This window comes from Sturnus vulgaris, chromosome 7 (assembly GCF_052056855.1).
Source record: "Sturnus vulgaris isolate bStuVul1 chromosome 7, bStuVul1.hap1, whole genome shotgun sequence".
Taxonomy (NCBI): domain Eukaryota; kingdom Metazoa; phylum Chordata; class Aves; order Passeriformes; family Sturnidae; genus Sturnus; species Sturnus vulgaris.
The window spans coordinates 36,724,931-36,741,122 of record NC_142249.1 but is presented as its reverse complement, the minus strand read 5'-3'; the positions used below and the strand labels follow the sequence as shown (position 1 = coordinate 36,741,122).

The 16,192-nt window shown below is 41.1% G+C and overlaps 1 protein-coding gene across 1 annotated transcript in view; it reads left to right on the top strand.

Moving 5' to 3' along the window:
• The window catches only part of LOC106849921 (von Willebrand factor D and EGF domain-containing protein-like), a 187,942-nt gene that overhangs the window by 12,377 nt on the left and 159,373 nt on the right, over positions 1-16,192 (top strand). The window contains exons 3-6 of the mRNA XM_088168290.1: positions 854-1,079; positions 3,593-3,825; positions 11,936-12,025; positions 13,251-13,386. Of these exons, the coding sequence (XP_088024416.1) occupies positions 854-1,079; positions 3,593-3,825; positions 11,936-12,025; positions 13,251-13,386 (685 nt within the window). The remainder of the gene's footprint in view (positions 1-853; positions 1,080-3,592; positions 3,826-11,935; positions 12,026-13,250; positions 13,387-16,192) is intronic.

Below are 16,192 nucleotides of genomic sequence, written 5' to 3'. Positions count from 1 at the left end.
GGAATCACGTTCCTCAAGCTGGACTAGTAGAGATGGTTCAATGTCACTGGCTGAAGAAATGCAAAGAGACAGCAGCAGTCATGCTCTGCTGAATATGACTGATATCTGAGAGCAAATTATTGTCAGTATTTGGTAATAATTTCCAAACTTTAGCTCAAATATCTCTGTGCTTTTCATATTGATAAATGCTAGGTAATGGTGCAGAAAAAATGAGTCACCATTGTAATTGGCTTTGTATATTTAATAAGGCCCTGATTACACTTAATCTCCTCACTGAGGTGCTTAAATTAAAGACAGCTTTAGAGAACCGTGTTCCTTTAGTCAGAGGAGAGAGCCTGACAGGCACAGAGGGCAGCTCAGATCTGAGATTCCTGAACACACATCCCTAAGTTGGGAAATGGAAATCAGTTTCTCCTGGCCATGACTCAACATGCTGTCATTTAAACCATTTAGGACCAATGCCTTCGGCTTTGGGATTTCCTGTGTTCAGGGTATTCAGGGAATTTGTTAATAGATAAAATCCTGAAAGCAAAAATAAAATCTTTAAAAAAAATTAAAAGTTAACTCATGCATATCCTGCACATATGTTTTGTCCATTCTTCATATGTCTCTCTTCAAGAATGAGGGAGAGGTCCAGGCTCCACAAATATGTCTGGTGTGTGCTGGAAGGGCAGGAGCAGGGCAGCTGTTTTGGAGGCAGGTGATCTAAACAGAGAAAGACATTTTCATCCCCACCTACACAGCTTTTTCACTGACCCTCCAGGTTCACCACACTCAGGCTCTCGGCTTTTAGTGATCTTCATGGAGTCTTACCACACTTGCTATAAACAGCTCCTTTTGTGTGCACCCTCAGATGAACAAATGTGGGACACAAGCTCCAGTGTGGCTGTCACTGAAGTCTGAATCGCTGCCAGCTCCTGGGGAGAGCAAGAGGCTCACGGGCTGTGCCACCTGGCAGGTCTTTGGGGGCACCAGGGACTGCTGCCTGTTCCGGATCCCTGTGGCTGTCAGGAACTGCGGCGCTTTCTTTGTCTATCGCCTGCAGCCCACTCCAGGATGCATGGGCTACTGTGCAGAAGGTGAGGACCAGTAAAGTATTTATCAGTAAGATTACTTATGCCTCTCAGGCTGGGTGTTCAAAGGCCCTGGTGTTGCAATGTACATCTCAGTGACCTTGCGAGTCAAGCGTCACTCCCGCTAAGGCGCGGAGCGTGTAGAAAATAAATCAGTGGCATTCCAAGGTGTTCCTGAAGAATAGCTCCTATTACCAGTGCAAAATGTAATCTGGTGTGTATTACTGAAGCGTTCTTTGCTGGGTTACAGCTCACATGTAACCTTTCCCCACTGTCTTTGGCTCCACTTTGGCTTGAAGTTGCAAAGCGAGTGAGCAGAGGCATCTCAGCTGTATCCAGGATACTGTCTCTAAGGCCCCTTCTTATCTTTATTATTTCAGTATCCCCCCTCAAAAAAAAGGTAATTCTGAAACTCTGCAAGGAAAAAAAAAAACCTCCAAACTAAATTGATAACATCTTTTTCATGACATTTATATAATTGTTCTAGTCAGAAATAATTTTCAGCCTACTACGAGAGATGTAACCCCTGTTCAGTAGCTAGGAAACAAAGGGAAAGCAAAAAGCAATTGCTCATTCAGTTAAACCTCCTGAACTTTGGAGCAGGGCCAGGTGCATATAGATTTCATCAGAAAACATGCTTCTTTCTCAAAATGAAAAAGTTACCTCTATACTTTCCTTTTAGTGATTTTGGACAGAAACACGACACTGAGAAACCAGGGTTATCAGCTTTTCAATTGGGCAAAATCCAAGCTTAAATAAATTTTAAAGAGAAAGATAACTATTTTCTTATCTTTATCAATATTTTAATATTCCTACTTGAAGAGGAGGGAGGAAGAAAGGCTCAAAGAACATGAGATTAATTCACTATTTGAAATTTAAAAAAATCAATTAAAATAAATGAAACCGATTCTTACTCAGAAATTACTTTTTAACTGAATAGAGTCATTTTTCAGTTTAAGCTTGGCTTTCTTATAAACTATAAGATTTCCACTACTCTTGTTCAAAGAATTTTTTTTGCCAATACATTTTGGGTGAATAACTTTGTTCTGTTTGATGATTCATACCTGTTCAGTGATGTAAAGCTGCCTGCATTTCTAATAAAACAAAGCTTATCCCTTCCCATCTATCCTGATCCCATTTTCAGTGAGGTCCAGTCCTCCAGAGTCTTTAATTTCTTGCCTTTAGGAAGTTTTTTGCAGTCTCATGGATTGGATGGAGAACACCCAAAGTTGGAGTTGTTTTACTGGGGATTTTTACCTCACTGGTTTACATTCAGCTGTAAATATTGCACCACAGGAGGCTCAGCTGGGTCCAGCTGGCATGGCTTTGTGTCAGGGTCAATTCCCCAGCCCCTTCTGCTGGAGGTTCAGGAGCAGGACACCAGTCACTGCTTCTGAGATGCAAAACAAAATGAATTTAAAACTCCATAACTTGGCAGAAAGGACACAGCTGGGAAAAGCAGTGTTCATGCTTGCAATTCCACTCACATCCTCCCGTGAGCTGATCACTTCACTCTGCCCTTCTGGGAAAATTTCCTGCACACAGTCGTGATGTGAGCCACAGTTTGAGGCAGCTTCTCCAAGAAACAAAATAGAAAAGGGTATTAACAACTGGTCTTTATTCATCTTTTAAGTAACTCGTTTCTTTTTCTTACCTCTTGCTGTTTGCCTTGGACAGATTGGACACATTGGTTCTCTGTTCTGCAGGAACAGCTTCATATTTTATTCTCTTGGGTTCCCACATATTATATTTTCTACACTCCTCCAAAAAAGTTACTTAATTTAACCTTTCAGAGCATCTGAACCAGCTTCATGTTTTGTTTGAGTCTGGATCTCTAGAGATGAAAAACATCCCCTTACACTATTTAACCTCTCTTTGTTTCTCCTTTCCTGGTGAGTTTAACAGGAAGAAAGGTTTCAGACTTCATTACTTGTTGAAGCCTACAGAAAGCAAGCTGTATTTTTAGAACAATGGCATTATTCTGGGCAGAAGGAGACTATATTGAGCATACCTAGCCTAGATACATCCTAAAACAGCCTGGAAAGGATCTTCACAGTAAGGCAATAGGAGCTGGCTGCTTTTCGAGAGTCAGTTTACCTCTGCAACACAGTGATTTCTCATATCTCTTCTATGCTTACTGCAAAAGTTGGATCAAAAAGCTGTGCTCCAGGGAAATGCAAACCTGATGACCTTTGCCAGAGTAATTAATTTGTATTAATCTGAGTGCCTCATTTCAATAATGTTTCTCTCACTGCAAAATTTAAAAAAAAAAAAAATCACATTCAAATCCAGCAGGTCAGATGATATAACAGCAATAGATAGTCGGCACACAATTAGCAGTTTTTGCATTTCATATGAAACACAGCTTCTTGCTTGCATGGTTACTAATTAAGTCAGAGGAACACAAAATGCAGCGCATCTCCCATGTTTAATTACACCGACACCTTCTTGTTAGGGGAACCACCTTAACATCAAAACAACATTTTGTGCTCCATCCTCCTTTTGTTTCCCTCTTCCAGACAAGCTCCCGAGCCTGGCTTTGCAACCAGTGATCACTCCTGAGCTCGTGCAAGGCCGAGTCCACCTGAAGTGCAGCTACAGCCCCCGTTCCCCCGAGCCCCCCGTGCACTACAGGGTGCTCTGGTCTCGCCTCTCCAGCCCTGGGCACAGGGAGCGGATCCACCAGGAGACGACCCCGCAGCCCTTTTCCCACCTGGGGATGGACGGCGCCCATCTCGGCTTGGGAGACACGGTAACAACACCCTGCCTCCATCAGCGGGGTCACACTCACAGAGGGGACAAACCTTCCCGGATCTTTGCTGGTTTTCATTAGTGCTGCTCCTCTCCTTGTGCTTAGAGCTGCTGCCCAAAAAATACATTATTTAATAATGTTAACCCGGTTCAGGACTTGTAACATTTCTTTGAATTGCAGTGAGTTCTTGGGAGGTATTTTACCACATTCTAAAGGCACATTGAATATTTGCAGTTACATTATACCTTGAATGCTGTGAGGTTTGTATAAGTGGTGGGTATATGTGCCTGAGCCAATTTTTGCTTAGTACTTTTTGTGTCTTGCAGCAGTGAGATTTTGCAGCAGAGGCAGGCTCAGCTGCATGCACTCAGTAATTTTTATATCCATGGACCAGAGACACAATAACATCTTTTCACAGAAAAAAAAAAAGAAATTATACATTTTAAAATAGAGGGAGATTCATCTTGTGTTTTTTTCACATTGTTCTGCCTCTCTGATTCCAAATTCCTGGTTCAATAGCATACTGAAAGATAGAGTTCATTACAAAACAATCTTTAAGAAGTATATTTGATGGCTTACACAGCAACAATGATCTGCTCTCAACAACAACAGCAAAACAGAAACCAATATAGATGTGAAAAAAAATTGACTTGTGTATGAATTCATGGCCTTTTATGGTACAGAAACAAGACTTTTAAATTTAAATTAGGTTCATAACTTTTATAGGCAGAAGAACATTAGTGATGCTACAACAAACAAAGAATAAATAGGGTTAACGGCCTGGTGTTAAAAGCAGGTTGGAAATAGTCTTGGCATTTTGCAGCTTTGCTTTGAGATCATGGAATCATAGAATATCAGCCCAAACAGAGGGTTCAAGGTTCCTCTGGTCTATATTTTATTGGCAAAAGCATAGTCTAGATGAGACAGACCAGCACCCTTTCCTGCTGGACCTGAAGCGTCCAATGTTGGGAAATTCACCACTGCTGAGATTATTCCAATGGATAGCTGTTCTCATCATGAAAAAAATTATTTTTGTGTTGAATCTGAATTTTACTTCATCTTTTCCATGTTACTACTTGTAAAAAGTGACCTTCCATCTTTGTATTCATTCTTTCAAAACTAGAACATGGTGATGGGGCTTCCCCTAAGCTTTCTGTATCAAGGCTGAATGAACCCAGTTCTCTCAACCTTTCATCACATGGCAACTTCCCAGGCCTTGGCTCATCTTTGTGGACCCTCTCCACCCTGCCCACATATTTTTGTGTACTGGTGACACAAACCAAACACAGTATTCCATTTGTGGCCTAAGAAATGCTGACTGAGATAACAATTTCTTTATTCCAGTTCGGAATCTGACTGATGATTCCCTCAAATGTTATATATAACATGAGGCAGATAATTCTGCCAGTTTAAGACAGGTTTGTGCCATGAAGAGATATCCTCATCAAAATAATTTCACATGCAGTCATTTCAAATCTTGTTTTAACAATCCTGAGGGATTCAGAGAAAATATGTTCTGTTAACAAGTAGCATTGCCAAATCTTTATAAGACTATTTTTATTGTATTACATTTCCAGTAAGCCCTTCTTTGTCCTCTGCTGAAACTACGTGTTTAATTTAGTACTAAAGCATTCTCTTCCTTGTTAGGCTTCTTTAAAGGTCTTCATGGCCTATTTGACTAATTATAATTATCCATAAATCATCACGGGTGAAAACCAAGTGATGAAGCTTCAGCTGCAACTGAGAATTTAGTTTTACAAAGTACAGATTTTAAAAAAGCATTTCACTGTGTTTGCCATCCCAGTCTGAGCGTCTAACAGGAGTCAAAAAGGACAAAGCTCTCACCTCCAGTGGTGTAAATCTGAAGAAATTTAGCATTTGTAGGGCTACCCTCGAGGAAAGGTGATGCCACTAAAAGGGGAATCAAGCCCTGGCCAAAACCCTGGCCAAACTTTGCCACGCAGAGGCAATGGGTAACTCTCACCTGCCCAGGAAAGATGCAGGTGGAAGAACATTCTCTCAGGCAGCATCAAAGGAAGGCCAGCTTCCCATGGATAAAACTGTGTGAGAGAGGAGACAATAAATCAGGAGCACTTTCCAGCACTTTTCCCCTTCTCCATTCAGAGCCCAGTGGTAGCATCCCCAAGGCTGTGCACTCCCAGGGTGCACGAGGAGCATTTAAGGCAGAATTTGTCCCCCAGGACAGAGAATTTGCAGCATTTTGAAAACTACTTGCCTTTTTTGAACCTTTTAAACTCATTTTCTCTACCTGCAGAATAACCTGCATTTGGTTCCACACATTCATGGCCTGAAATCAGCATCTTCTCTGTTCCTTTCTTGACAAAAAAAACTACAGCCAAGCAAGACATTTTTATTTTTTTTTACATCATTTTTTGGATGGTTGATGTCAATGCTATTCTTTGTCAGTAAAAAAGTCTCCATGTAATAGGTCAGTCACATAATGGAATAGCTATTGATATATTTTAATACGCAGTCACACCTTAGAGAAGAGTTGAGATTTACCAGCCAACATTCCTGAACTTGTATTGACAAAATAGCCAGTTATTTTTTAATAGCCATCATGTGTCCTATCTTCCTCCCATCTTTGGGTTCCAATTTTGTTATTTCAGACAGTAATGCTGGCAGCATAATGTTCATGAAACTATTGCAGTCTTAAATAAATCTATAACATGCCACTATTTCTCTATAAGCTCTGAAAGAAGCCTACTCCATCTGATATGAAAATCCTGGCATTCCTAAGCCTTATTTATGTGATAGTGACAGAGGTCATTTCATTCCTCGAGGCACAGCCATCTATAAATTATAGCAGCACACTGTGAGTAATGAGTTATGCTAAGAAAGAAAGGTGTTTAAAAGAAAACTGCAGATTTTGCTCAGCACAGCAATCCAAAAGTTCACACGGCGAGGAGCAATTGTCACCCTACATAAACCATGGTGCTCGTTGTAAAATAAGAATGTTTAAGCAAAACCAGCCTTTCTGAGCTCTGTGATAGAAGTGGCTGCTTTGCGTGGCACTCTGCAACAGAAGGAGATTATGCCCCAGCCAAAAAGATAGCAAATTGTTCCTCAATATATAAAACAGCTCATTTTCTCTCACAGGGGAAAAGGTGTGATATTCCATAGAGTGGTTTGGATTGGAAGAGACCCCAAAGATCATCCAGTTCCAACCTCCCTCCATGGGCAGGGACACCTTCTGCTAGACCAGGATGCTCCAAACCTCATCCAAGTTGGCCTTAAACAACTCCAGTGATGAGGCAAGAGATATTACAGTCCTGTTGTTCTTGGTGCTGAAGAAAGCCAAATCTTGCAGAGCACTTACACTTCATCTCTCAAGGAAATAGGATTTTTGTCTCACTGCCAGCACTTCTGAGAGATGCCCCAGTTCAGCTCAGGGGAGAGAAGCAGCTCATACCAGATGATGGAACCACTACATTTATTGCACTTACACAGAAAATCCTGGGCATATGGGCTCATAAATGCTAAATCATATCAAATCTATACCTATGGAAATACTCGAGCACCCAGAAGGCCAGCTTGAGGATTTGCCCCTTCCCCTCTCCCAGAAATAGTAAGGTCTCATCTTACAGACCCCCAGCCAGCACTGGCTCTCAGCATCTCCCCTTTGGGGTCACTTCATGCCCTTGGCTCAGAGCTCTCATTGACTCAGACTCTGTCACTGCCCTGCTCAGAGGTCTGCACCAGCATCTGGGCTCCAAATTGACAAGGTGGCATTTCCCCTACTTAAGTATCCCCTCCCAATCACTGGATTTGTCAAAATCATCAACAGGAATAGGAAGACCTGCCAGTTTGTAGGTCACAGCTGAGCTTACAATTTCTTCCTCAACCTTCAGGTAGAAAATGAGAAGCATGCCCGCAGAAACAGAACTCTAGGTGAACTTGAACAGACACTTTAAAGCAGAAAGGGTCAGAGAGCTGATGAGCAAAACTCTGCAGATGATAAAACACCTTACTACTACCCTGGGAAAATTTCCTTCCTTAGCAGAATAATGACCTAGAGTCAGCTTCCACACACTGCCTGGCCATTTGACAACTGGGAAGAGCTGTCTCCTTCCTGTACAGCCAGTAGCAAAGTGAGCAGAGCTGGACTAACTGCAGTGCCAGGTCACACAGCTGCACCTGCTCCCTCCTTTCCACAGCCAACAGCCCCTCGCAGGGAGTGATTTGTGTTCTAAAGCTGGAAGGTCTAGTTCATTAATTAAATCAAAGACAGATTCTCCCTACTTTCCCCTTCCTGCTAACCCTTCTGGAAAGCCTTCCCAGGGACTTTGTTCCTACCCCTTTCTGCAAACACCTACAGCCAGATCATTTTCTCGAGCTAATGAGAACTATTTTTCTTTTCTTCCAGCTTCCCTAGAAATGTCATCCCTCAGTTCTGCTCTTCCTTTGCTCTTTTCATCAAGGCTGTAAACCACAGCTCCCTCCCACACACCCTCCCAGCTCCCAGCAGAGTGGTGGCTGCAGGTTTTTCTAACCCCAGTTCCTAACTAAACTCCATTGGTGTTTAATGGAGAAGGCAATGGCAGCTCCAGTTCCCTGACAGCCATCAGGAGACACCTTTCCCTGCCCAGCCCTCCACCTTCCATCCAGGAGTGTTACCTGTGCCTCTGCAGCCCCAGCCTGCTCCCTGACATGAGTGGTACACTTACAGGAGGGTGGATCCAACCCCGAGTTCATAATCAGGCTCAGAGTAGGCTGAAGGATTTCCCAGCAGCAGGCAAACCTCAATGGTTCCTGTGTTGAGAAGGGAGCTTCCCACAGCTGCCTTTGTGAACTGAGCCCCTTGTATGAGCACAGGGGGGGAGACTGATGGAGAGGAGACAGGCCAAAGCTGGATCTGTTGGCAAACATCCCCATCCATGCCCCAGCCTGGACTCTTCAATTCATTCAGAATTAGTTAGGGGAAAAGGTGACATTGAAGACATTATTATCATCAAAATAAGTAAAAAACCACAGATTTGGAGGAAAATTGAATTCTGAAAGCTGTAGGAGAAAATAACCACATTTTAATATGCAAGGTTATTAGGGAGAAATTTTCTGGAGATGGTGGCAGGTAAAAGGATTAAAATATTCTCTTAAATTGTTTCACAGAACTAACTGACCCTCACCAAATTAATGACTGACTTCTGCTTTTAGCTGAAGAAGATGCTCATGGAGTTCGTGTCAAAATGGGTGCAACTCTGTTTGAGTCCCTGGAAGGGGGAAACTCTGCTCCAACATACACAAAGGGAGACATTTCTTAGCTGAAAGAGCCTTTTTGATAAGAGTTTTGTGCCTAGAAGTTTTCTGCCCTATGGGAAGTTTTGCCAGGACACAGGGAAAAGGAGGCACCCCATGTTAAGAAACAATCCAGTCATGCTGTCCAAGGGCTCCTATCCCTTTAAATGAGATTATGAAAAAATAGAATTTTACTTTTTTTTTTTTTAAACAGATCCAATGAGTTTGTGGAAAAATACTTCCTAACTTGTCACGGCCATCAGCAAACTGCTGTCAGTGGTGCTTTTATCTCTTTGCTTTAAAAAGGCTGCACCCTGAGATGGGTGTAGGGGGGAAATAGAAAAAGAGAAAGAAAAATTGATTACTGAAGTGCAGAAAAAAGAGTTAGTATTTAGCTGAAGGCAAAAAAACCATCCTCCTTGGAATGACTATCATAATTATGTGACAAACTGTCAGCCTGTAGCTCAGTAGCTGATGAACATATCTGCTGATTGTGAGATGTGCACCCAACAAGGAAGAGGCAACACGAGGGAACGAATGATATAAAAGACAGAAAAAAATTATAAATTGTGATGGCTGTCCATACATTTTTAAAGTTTGTGCTGACCTCCAGAAGCACTGAAGATTGAGCTGGGGTGGGCTGATAGTGTAGAGATATCTCAGTGCCTCATTAGGGGGTAAATTTTTATTTGAGTGTTTGGTGCTTTATCAATAAAACATACCTCTAAAATATATATGAGAGGAAATACAACGAGGCTGGGTTCTGATATTTGCCAGAATATCACTCTGGGGAGCATCAGCAGGCAATGCCTGTGTCAGTGCTGAGCATCCCTGTGCCTGTCCCTGCTGCAGCTCCCTCCCTGGCACAAACGCTCCTCGTGCTGTTAAAGAGGGAATCTCAGGCGAACATTTTTGGTTAAAAGCACTGAAGCCAGAAGTGCAAACAACCCAGTGAGTGCAAATACATCAAATGCAATGCAGGTGCATGTGGTCTGCTCAATGAGCTCTGCAAGGGGGTCAGTGCTGTTTATTTTTTGGTAAGGGAAATATGCATTATCTGAATCTTTCTCTGTAGTCACCACCTTGTCAGATCCTGATTTTGCAGACTCTCCCTGTGGCAGCAGCAGGAGAAGCTGCAGGAGCATGATCAACACTCACTTTCTGCCTTCCCAGCAGAAGAACTGTTTTGAAAAGTCTGTAAGCTGAACACGAGCCTTTAGGGAAGGATTGGAGATAATAAATATCTAATGATAGCAGGGGCTTATTACCTTGAGGAGACAACAACTTGCTCTCTTTCAGAGGCAAACTGGATAACTATGAAATATCTGAGGAATTTTAACTGCAAAGTATCTCTGTGAGGTGAGATCAGTGTCTGTTTTCCCCCCAGTACACCCAGTATGACCTCAAGGCTTCCATCCTGTTAATGTAACAAATGACACCATTTTCACTGGGCCAAACTGTCTGGAGCTGTCTGCAAGAGAGTGAGAAAAATTGTGAAGGTAAAAACATCCCAAAAGGCACATAAGCCTGGGACTGAGCTGAACTGGAAATAATCCACTTGAAGAGCACGGAAAACACTTGTTTTTCCCCACAGCCCTACAAATGACCCTGTATTGCTGGTGGGGAATTTCTGCTGTGCACCAATGAGGTAGGAAAGATTCTTCAGTTTGGAGGAAACTCATGGCTTGATGGTAACGAGGAGGGGTTTTTAGGGTGCTAAAAGAAATATTGTAGGCTGCTATGCAGCCCATGCCCATATGACCACATGAATCTGGGAATATCCTGGTGTAGAACCTGCTCTGCAGGTAGGGGTCATGAGGGTCATGCCTGAGCCAGCAGGTGGGAGCTACAAGCATCAGCATGGCCAGTGAGTGATGCTGGAAAATCCATCCAAAGGTGTTTGTTATAATGGAAAGTAAATTGGATTGGTCCAGTTCTTCCTCATGGGTTACTTGAGGCTTAAAAAAGCTATAAATATGTCATCTGAGTATCTGGAATTTGATTTAATATGTCACAATCTGTTACTCTATTTACAAGAATACTAAAAAAAAATATTTAGAACTACAGTTTCAGAGTCTATTGTCATTTGCTTTAAGGAAAATTTCTGTATTTTAATCTTATGATCCTAGAAATTATTTTTGCAATTTGGTTTTTCTGAAACCAATGAAACATTAAGTTGGCAGATGGTGTGCGGGCTCAGCGGAGATAAAAGTTGTGTGGCTGTGCTAGGAATACAATGTAAGTGTCCTGGTACATTGTGTTTGGGAGAGCTTTTGTTTGGGTGAATTTTTTTTTTATTACAATATAAACCTTATAGGCACATCTGCATCATCTTTTATAATACAATAAGGACAAAAAAGCAGCTTCTTTTATTGCTGACACAGTTTCTGAGACTGGATGATTGTCAAACTAATTTAAATCTTAAAATAAAATGCTTACAAATGTCGTTCAGAGAGAAGATACTTGATCCAGTGGACAAACTGGAGTCTGGGATCCCAAGAGCAATTGCCTGAATTCTGAAAGGAATATCTATGAACAATGTAATTTTTCCTTAGTGAAATGAATTAAAATAAAAACCAAAGGTGTTTAAAAGCTGCAGAAGAAAACACATTGTAAGCATAAAATGTTATTAATTGTTGAGACAAAAGCCATATTCCTTTGCTTATTAAGTGCATCAAAAATTCTTCCAAATCTCAAAATTTACATTTAAATATTCTCAAAGCCTAAATCCCCAAAATATATTTCAGCAGTAGAATGAAAGCTTAAAAGCTCTGAGCAACAGGAAGATGCATAATTATATGGATGTTATTCAAGGAATGCTATAGCATGTGCTGTTTATATTTATTTATTGCAGGTCTTTTGCACGGTCACAGCTTTTAGGAGGGGCTCTCCTGAGCAGCAGTCACTGCCTGAGGACAGCAAAGGTTTCTATGCTGGGATTAAGGTAACAGCCATGGCCCTGAGTCACTGACTAGGGAATATTTGAAAATTGTATGAAGAAACATAAGTCCTGATCATCACAAGCAGCGCTGCTTCACTTGGAGCAAATGGCTTTCAGTTTGTCTGTAAAACACCCTGGAGCACCACTGGCACCGTGTGCAGGTGTGGGCACTGATGTGCCACAGAGCACGAGCCGAGCAACGTGACCCAGGAAATGTGCCCTGAACGGCTCTGGGGCTTTTGTGTGATGGGAAGACACATCTTCAGACCTTCCTGGATGCACAATTCTGTAACTAAACCAGAACAAAGTGACGACAGGATATGAATTTTTATCCATGTTACAGTCAGGCATTACAAAACTGGAGATAAATTCACACGGAGTGCAAGGACCAGGCCTAATCCCACTCCAGGATTAGGCTGCCAGCCTGGCAGTCCAGGAGATTTTGGGATCTTCTGAGTACCTGAGTGTCATGTCTCCATGAACGGGGTTTCAAAAATCTGGCAGCCCATTCTGTGTGGTATCTGAAGAACAGTTTCTGAGGAATTTTTTTAAATGTCAGAATTTTTCTGGGAGTGGAAATTCCCATTTCCGACTAGCCCTGAGTGCTGCTTCTGTTCTTTTCCCAGGACCATGGGCAGACAGAAAAGGCACAACCTGAGCTCTCTCCCTGGGGACTGGGGTCTCCAAACCTGTAATATTTTATGTGCAGAGCAATTCTTCTTCATGGCGTAACAGAGAAGGGGAATTGGTCAAAATTTGCAATTATTTTTCACCTAATGCAGATTACAAACATAGAGTCCATGATCATGAGGTTATGCCAGACTTTATTCCATGGTATTTCTCCTACTGCATTGGGATAGGAGCTCCTTTAAACCAAGGATATTAAAAATGAAATAAATTCTATAGTATTATTATTCTCAGGCTTAATAAAAACCAGCCTTCAGATTTGAAGATGAGAAGCAATTACACATTATGTATGGGAACAGCAAACATGTTCTTAATTGCCAAAAATGTTAAAGTATGTTAACAGCAATTTTACCTTATAAAATTGAAGATAACTATTGCAAAATCTATTATTATTGAGATTATGATAAAGATTATTATTATTTTGCAAGCAATTATATATTTTAATAATTTATTAAAGCCACTTAAGATGTCAGCGTTGCCTGATAAATCTGTCATCTCTCTTGTCAGTCAAAATTATCTAAAATTGTTGTCTTATTTCCAGTTTTTACCAGAATCACTAGAAATTGCAGAGGATGGCAAGGAGCACGTTTTGACTGTCCTGAGCACCATTCCCATTGCCTGTCCTGGGCAGGACGATTCCTGTAAAATTACTTTGCACCTAAGTACTGAGGACTTGGGTAAGAGTTTTATATATTGACATCAAATCAATGTGATTACTTTTTCCAGTATTTAAGTTACAATGAATTCCAATAGAAAATACAATATGTAAATAATACCAAAGGGCAGAAGCCATAAAATCAGCAAAATAAGCCATATTTTTATCTGCAAAATAAAAACCTGATAATATCTGACAGGTTTTAGAGGAAGAAAAAAAACCCCAAAGCCATAAATCTGACTAGCAATAACCTGAATGGTAGTCTGTTGAGATTTATGGGTGGAATAACTGAGAGTAAAAGAACTTATTTTAAATTCCAGGAGCGTAAAATTCCATTTTAAGTTTTTTGGTAGCAGGAATGTTCTTAGGTAGAATAATTTCATTAATTATCAATAAAAAGCTCCCCTACAGATTTATTATTCAGTAAATGCATAGTGAAGCCTTTTTTCTCTCTTTTGCTGGCTTATAGTTTTTCGTCTAACTTAATACAGAATGAAAAAGTCATTCTTGTGCTTATGTATTATTCACTTTCTAAACATTTAGGGGTTTTTTTTATTTTATTAACTTGAAAACATTGACAATGTCACTAAGGAAACTCTCGCCCTTTTATTCAATAAATGTTGTCTTCAGGTCAATCAGGTGGAATACCCTTCCTGCCTAAGGGTGGCACGTAGGTATTCACTTTCCACTTGAACTAAATAAAACACTCAAGCCTTTTTCTAACCAGTCATTTCTTTCTCTTCCATAAGTGATTCAATGAGAGAAATGTTTGGAGATAAGATTACAGCTGCAGTTTCTCTACTCACAAAAAGCCAGCTCTAAAAAATGTTGGCAAAACTCAGATAGCTCCTGATATTTTTCTCTTTTTAATTCTCTTTCCTAGCTCTCCTCACCATCAGCCAAGTGCTTAGACAGAAGAAAGAAAAATAATTTAAATTATATCATAACACAATGAACTTAAACTGAGCAGCACCTTATGGTTCCAGCAGCTGTGCTGGCTCTGGTACGTGGAGTACTTTGCATTTCTCCATGGCTCAGTGCTGCTCTGCTCTACATATTGCTCTTGGCTTGGAGTCTGTGCTGCTCCATCAGGAAAACATCCGCTGAGCTCATGGGAAAGGATTTCCTTGGACAGCGAGGTAGAGGAGAGGCTGCCTCACACTGGGGCACTGGGGATGTCGGGGCTAGTGTGTGCTGGGGCATCCCCACAGACCCCAGAAACAGCTCAGACTCTGACTGCTCTGAGGATCAGATGGGAATTAGTCCCAGACAAGGCCATTTGTTCAAGTCACATTTTCTTAGGCATCGATCAAGGCTTTAGAGTCTCCCTGACACTGAGAGCGTGGGCCAGGAGCTCTCAAGGGAGAGGAGGCTGAGCTCAGCACATCAGACTGAGACTGACCCCTCAGCAAGGTCTCCTCCAGTCCCACAGTGTGCACTTGACTGGAAGAAAGAGAGGATACAAGACTTGCAGAAGCAGCTCTATTTTCAAGCTGTCAATGGGCTTGATGTGTTGGTGCCAAGAGGTGCCAGGAGGAAGGCACAACTCGTCCAATTAACTCATATTTGAAGGAAGTTGTCACTGAAGTGGAAAATTTCGGTTAGTTTCGATCAACTCATTTCTGCAGCTTAAACTAAACCCAGCTCTAGCCCTTGGTTGCTCCATCCTGAGGCTATTTCCTCGGATGACACTCGGGCTGTTATCTATTGGGAAATCTATATATGCTTAAGGCTGAGGATCTGCTGCTGGGTGTCTGCACAACCACGTTTGCTCTGAGCCTTTATTGTCTTTAGGGTCCATTAGTTTATCTGAAGGAACACTGCAGGCTTCTGAAAAATGTGTGCTGGCCACAGTGCTGGAAATTAAAAATAAAAACCATTTTAGTTGCAATTCGTTTATACCAAATAAATTAACTGACAAGCTCCTTGTCTGACTGAATCCATATAACTACACTGTTGTGCTAATTATGTAGGGAATAAGTGATAAGAAAGCTAATTACAAGCACAGAAATATCTCTCCAAGTTCAGACAATATCATAATGAATGCCAAGGCACAGCAGAGCTGCTGGAGTTCAGCTTCTCTTAAGTTTATCGCTACTATTTTGACAAGATGATTTTCTTTGATTTTAAACTTTTGTTCTGGGTTGTGAGCACAGCTCATGGGGCTGTAATGGCAATAACTATTCCTCATGGAAACCTCCAATTTAATTGAATCAAGAACCTTGAAAATGAGCCAGGGCTTTTCTATAAGACGTGAGGTGAGGCAGCCTTTAAGAATTTGATATGAGAGATAATATGTCACTAATATCTGTAGATTTAATTCAGTTAGTACTGCACAGGGTTAATTTAAATTGTGTTTCATGAGCTTTTTCCATAAGGAATAAGATACTGATTATTTGATTACGTTACAAATGCCATCTTAAAATACTTTAATGCCATCTCTATAAATTATTAAGCAGTTCTACAAATGGGAAGAGTGGTACAAAAATCACTTATTTTAATATCAGAAAATCACTTATTTTCATCTCAAACTAATTTTATGGCCACCATTTCTAGAACTTTATTCTTATCTGATGATAATTAGCAGTCTGGGACAGAAAACTAAGTATCCCTCAAGAAACACTATTAGTCCTGAAATCAGCAGTTAGAATCTGACTGGCTTCAGCACAGCCACAGTTTCATTTTCTGTCAACCAAAGGATTAATGAAAGCTTGAGTGGCTTCTTGAGAAGAAAATGCAAACTGTATATAGTGCAGACCAGATGGCTCAGAACTGAATGCTATCGTAATTCAGTGTGTGTGAGGGAAAACACACCAGTGGAAATAGAA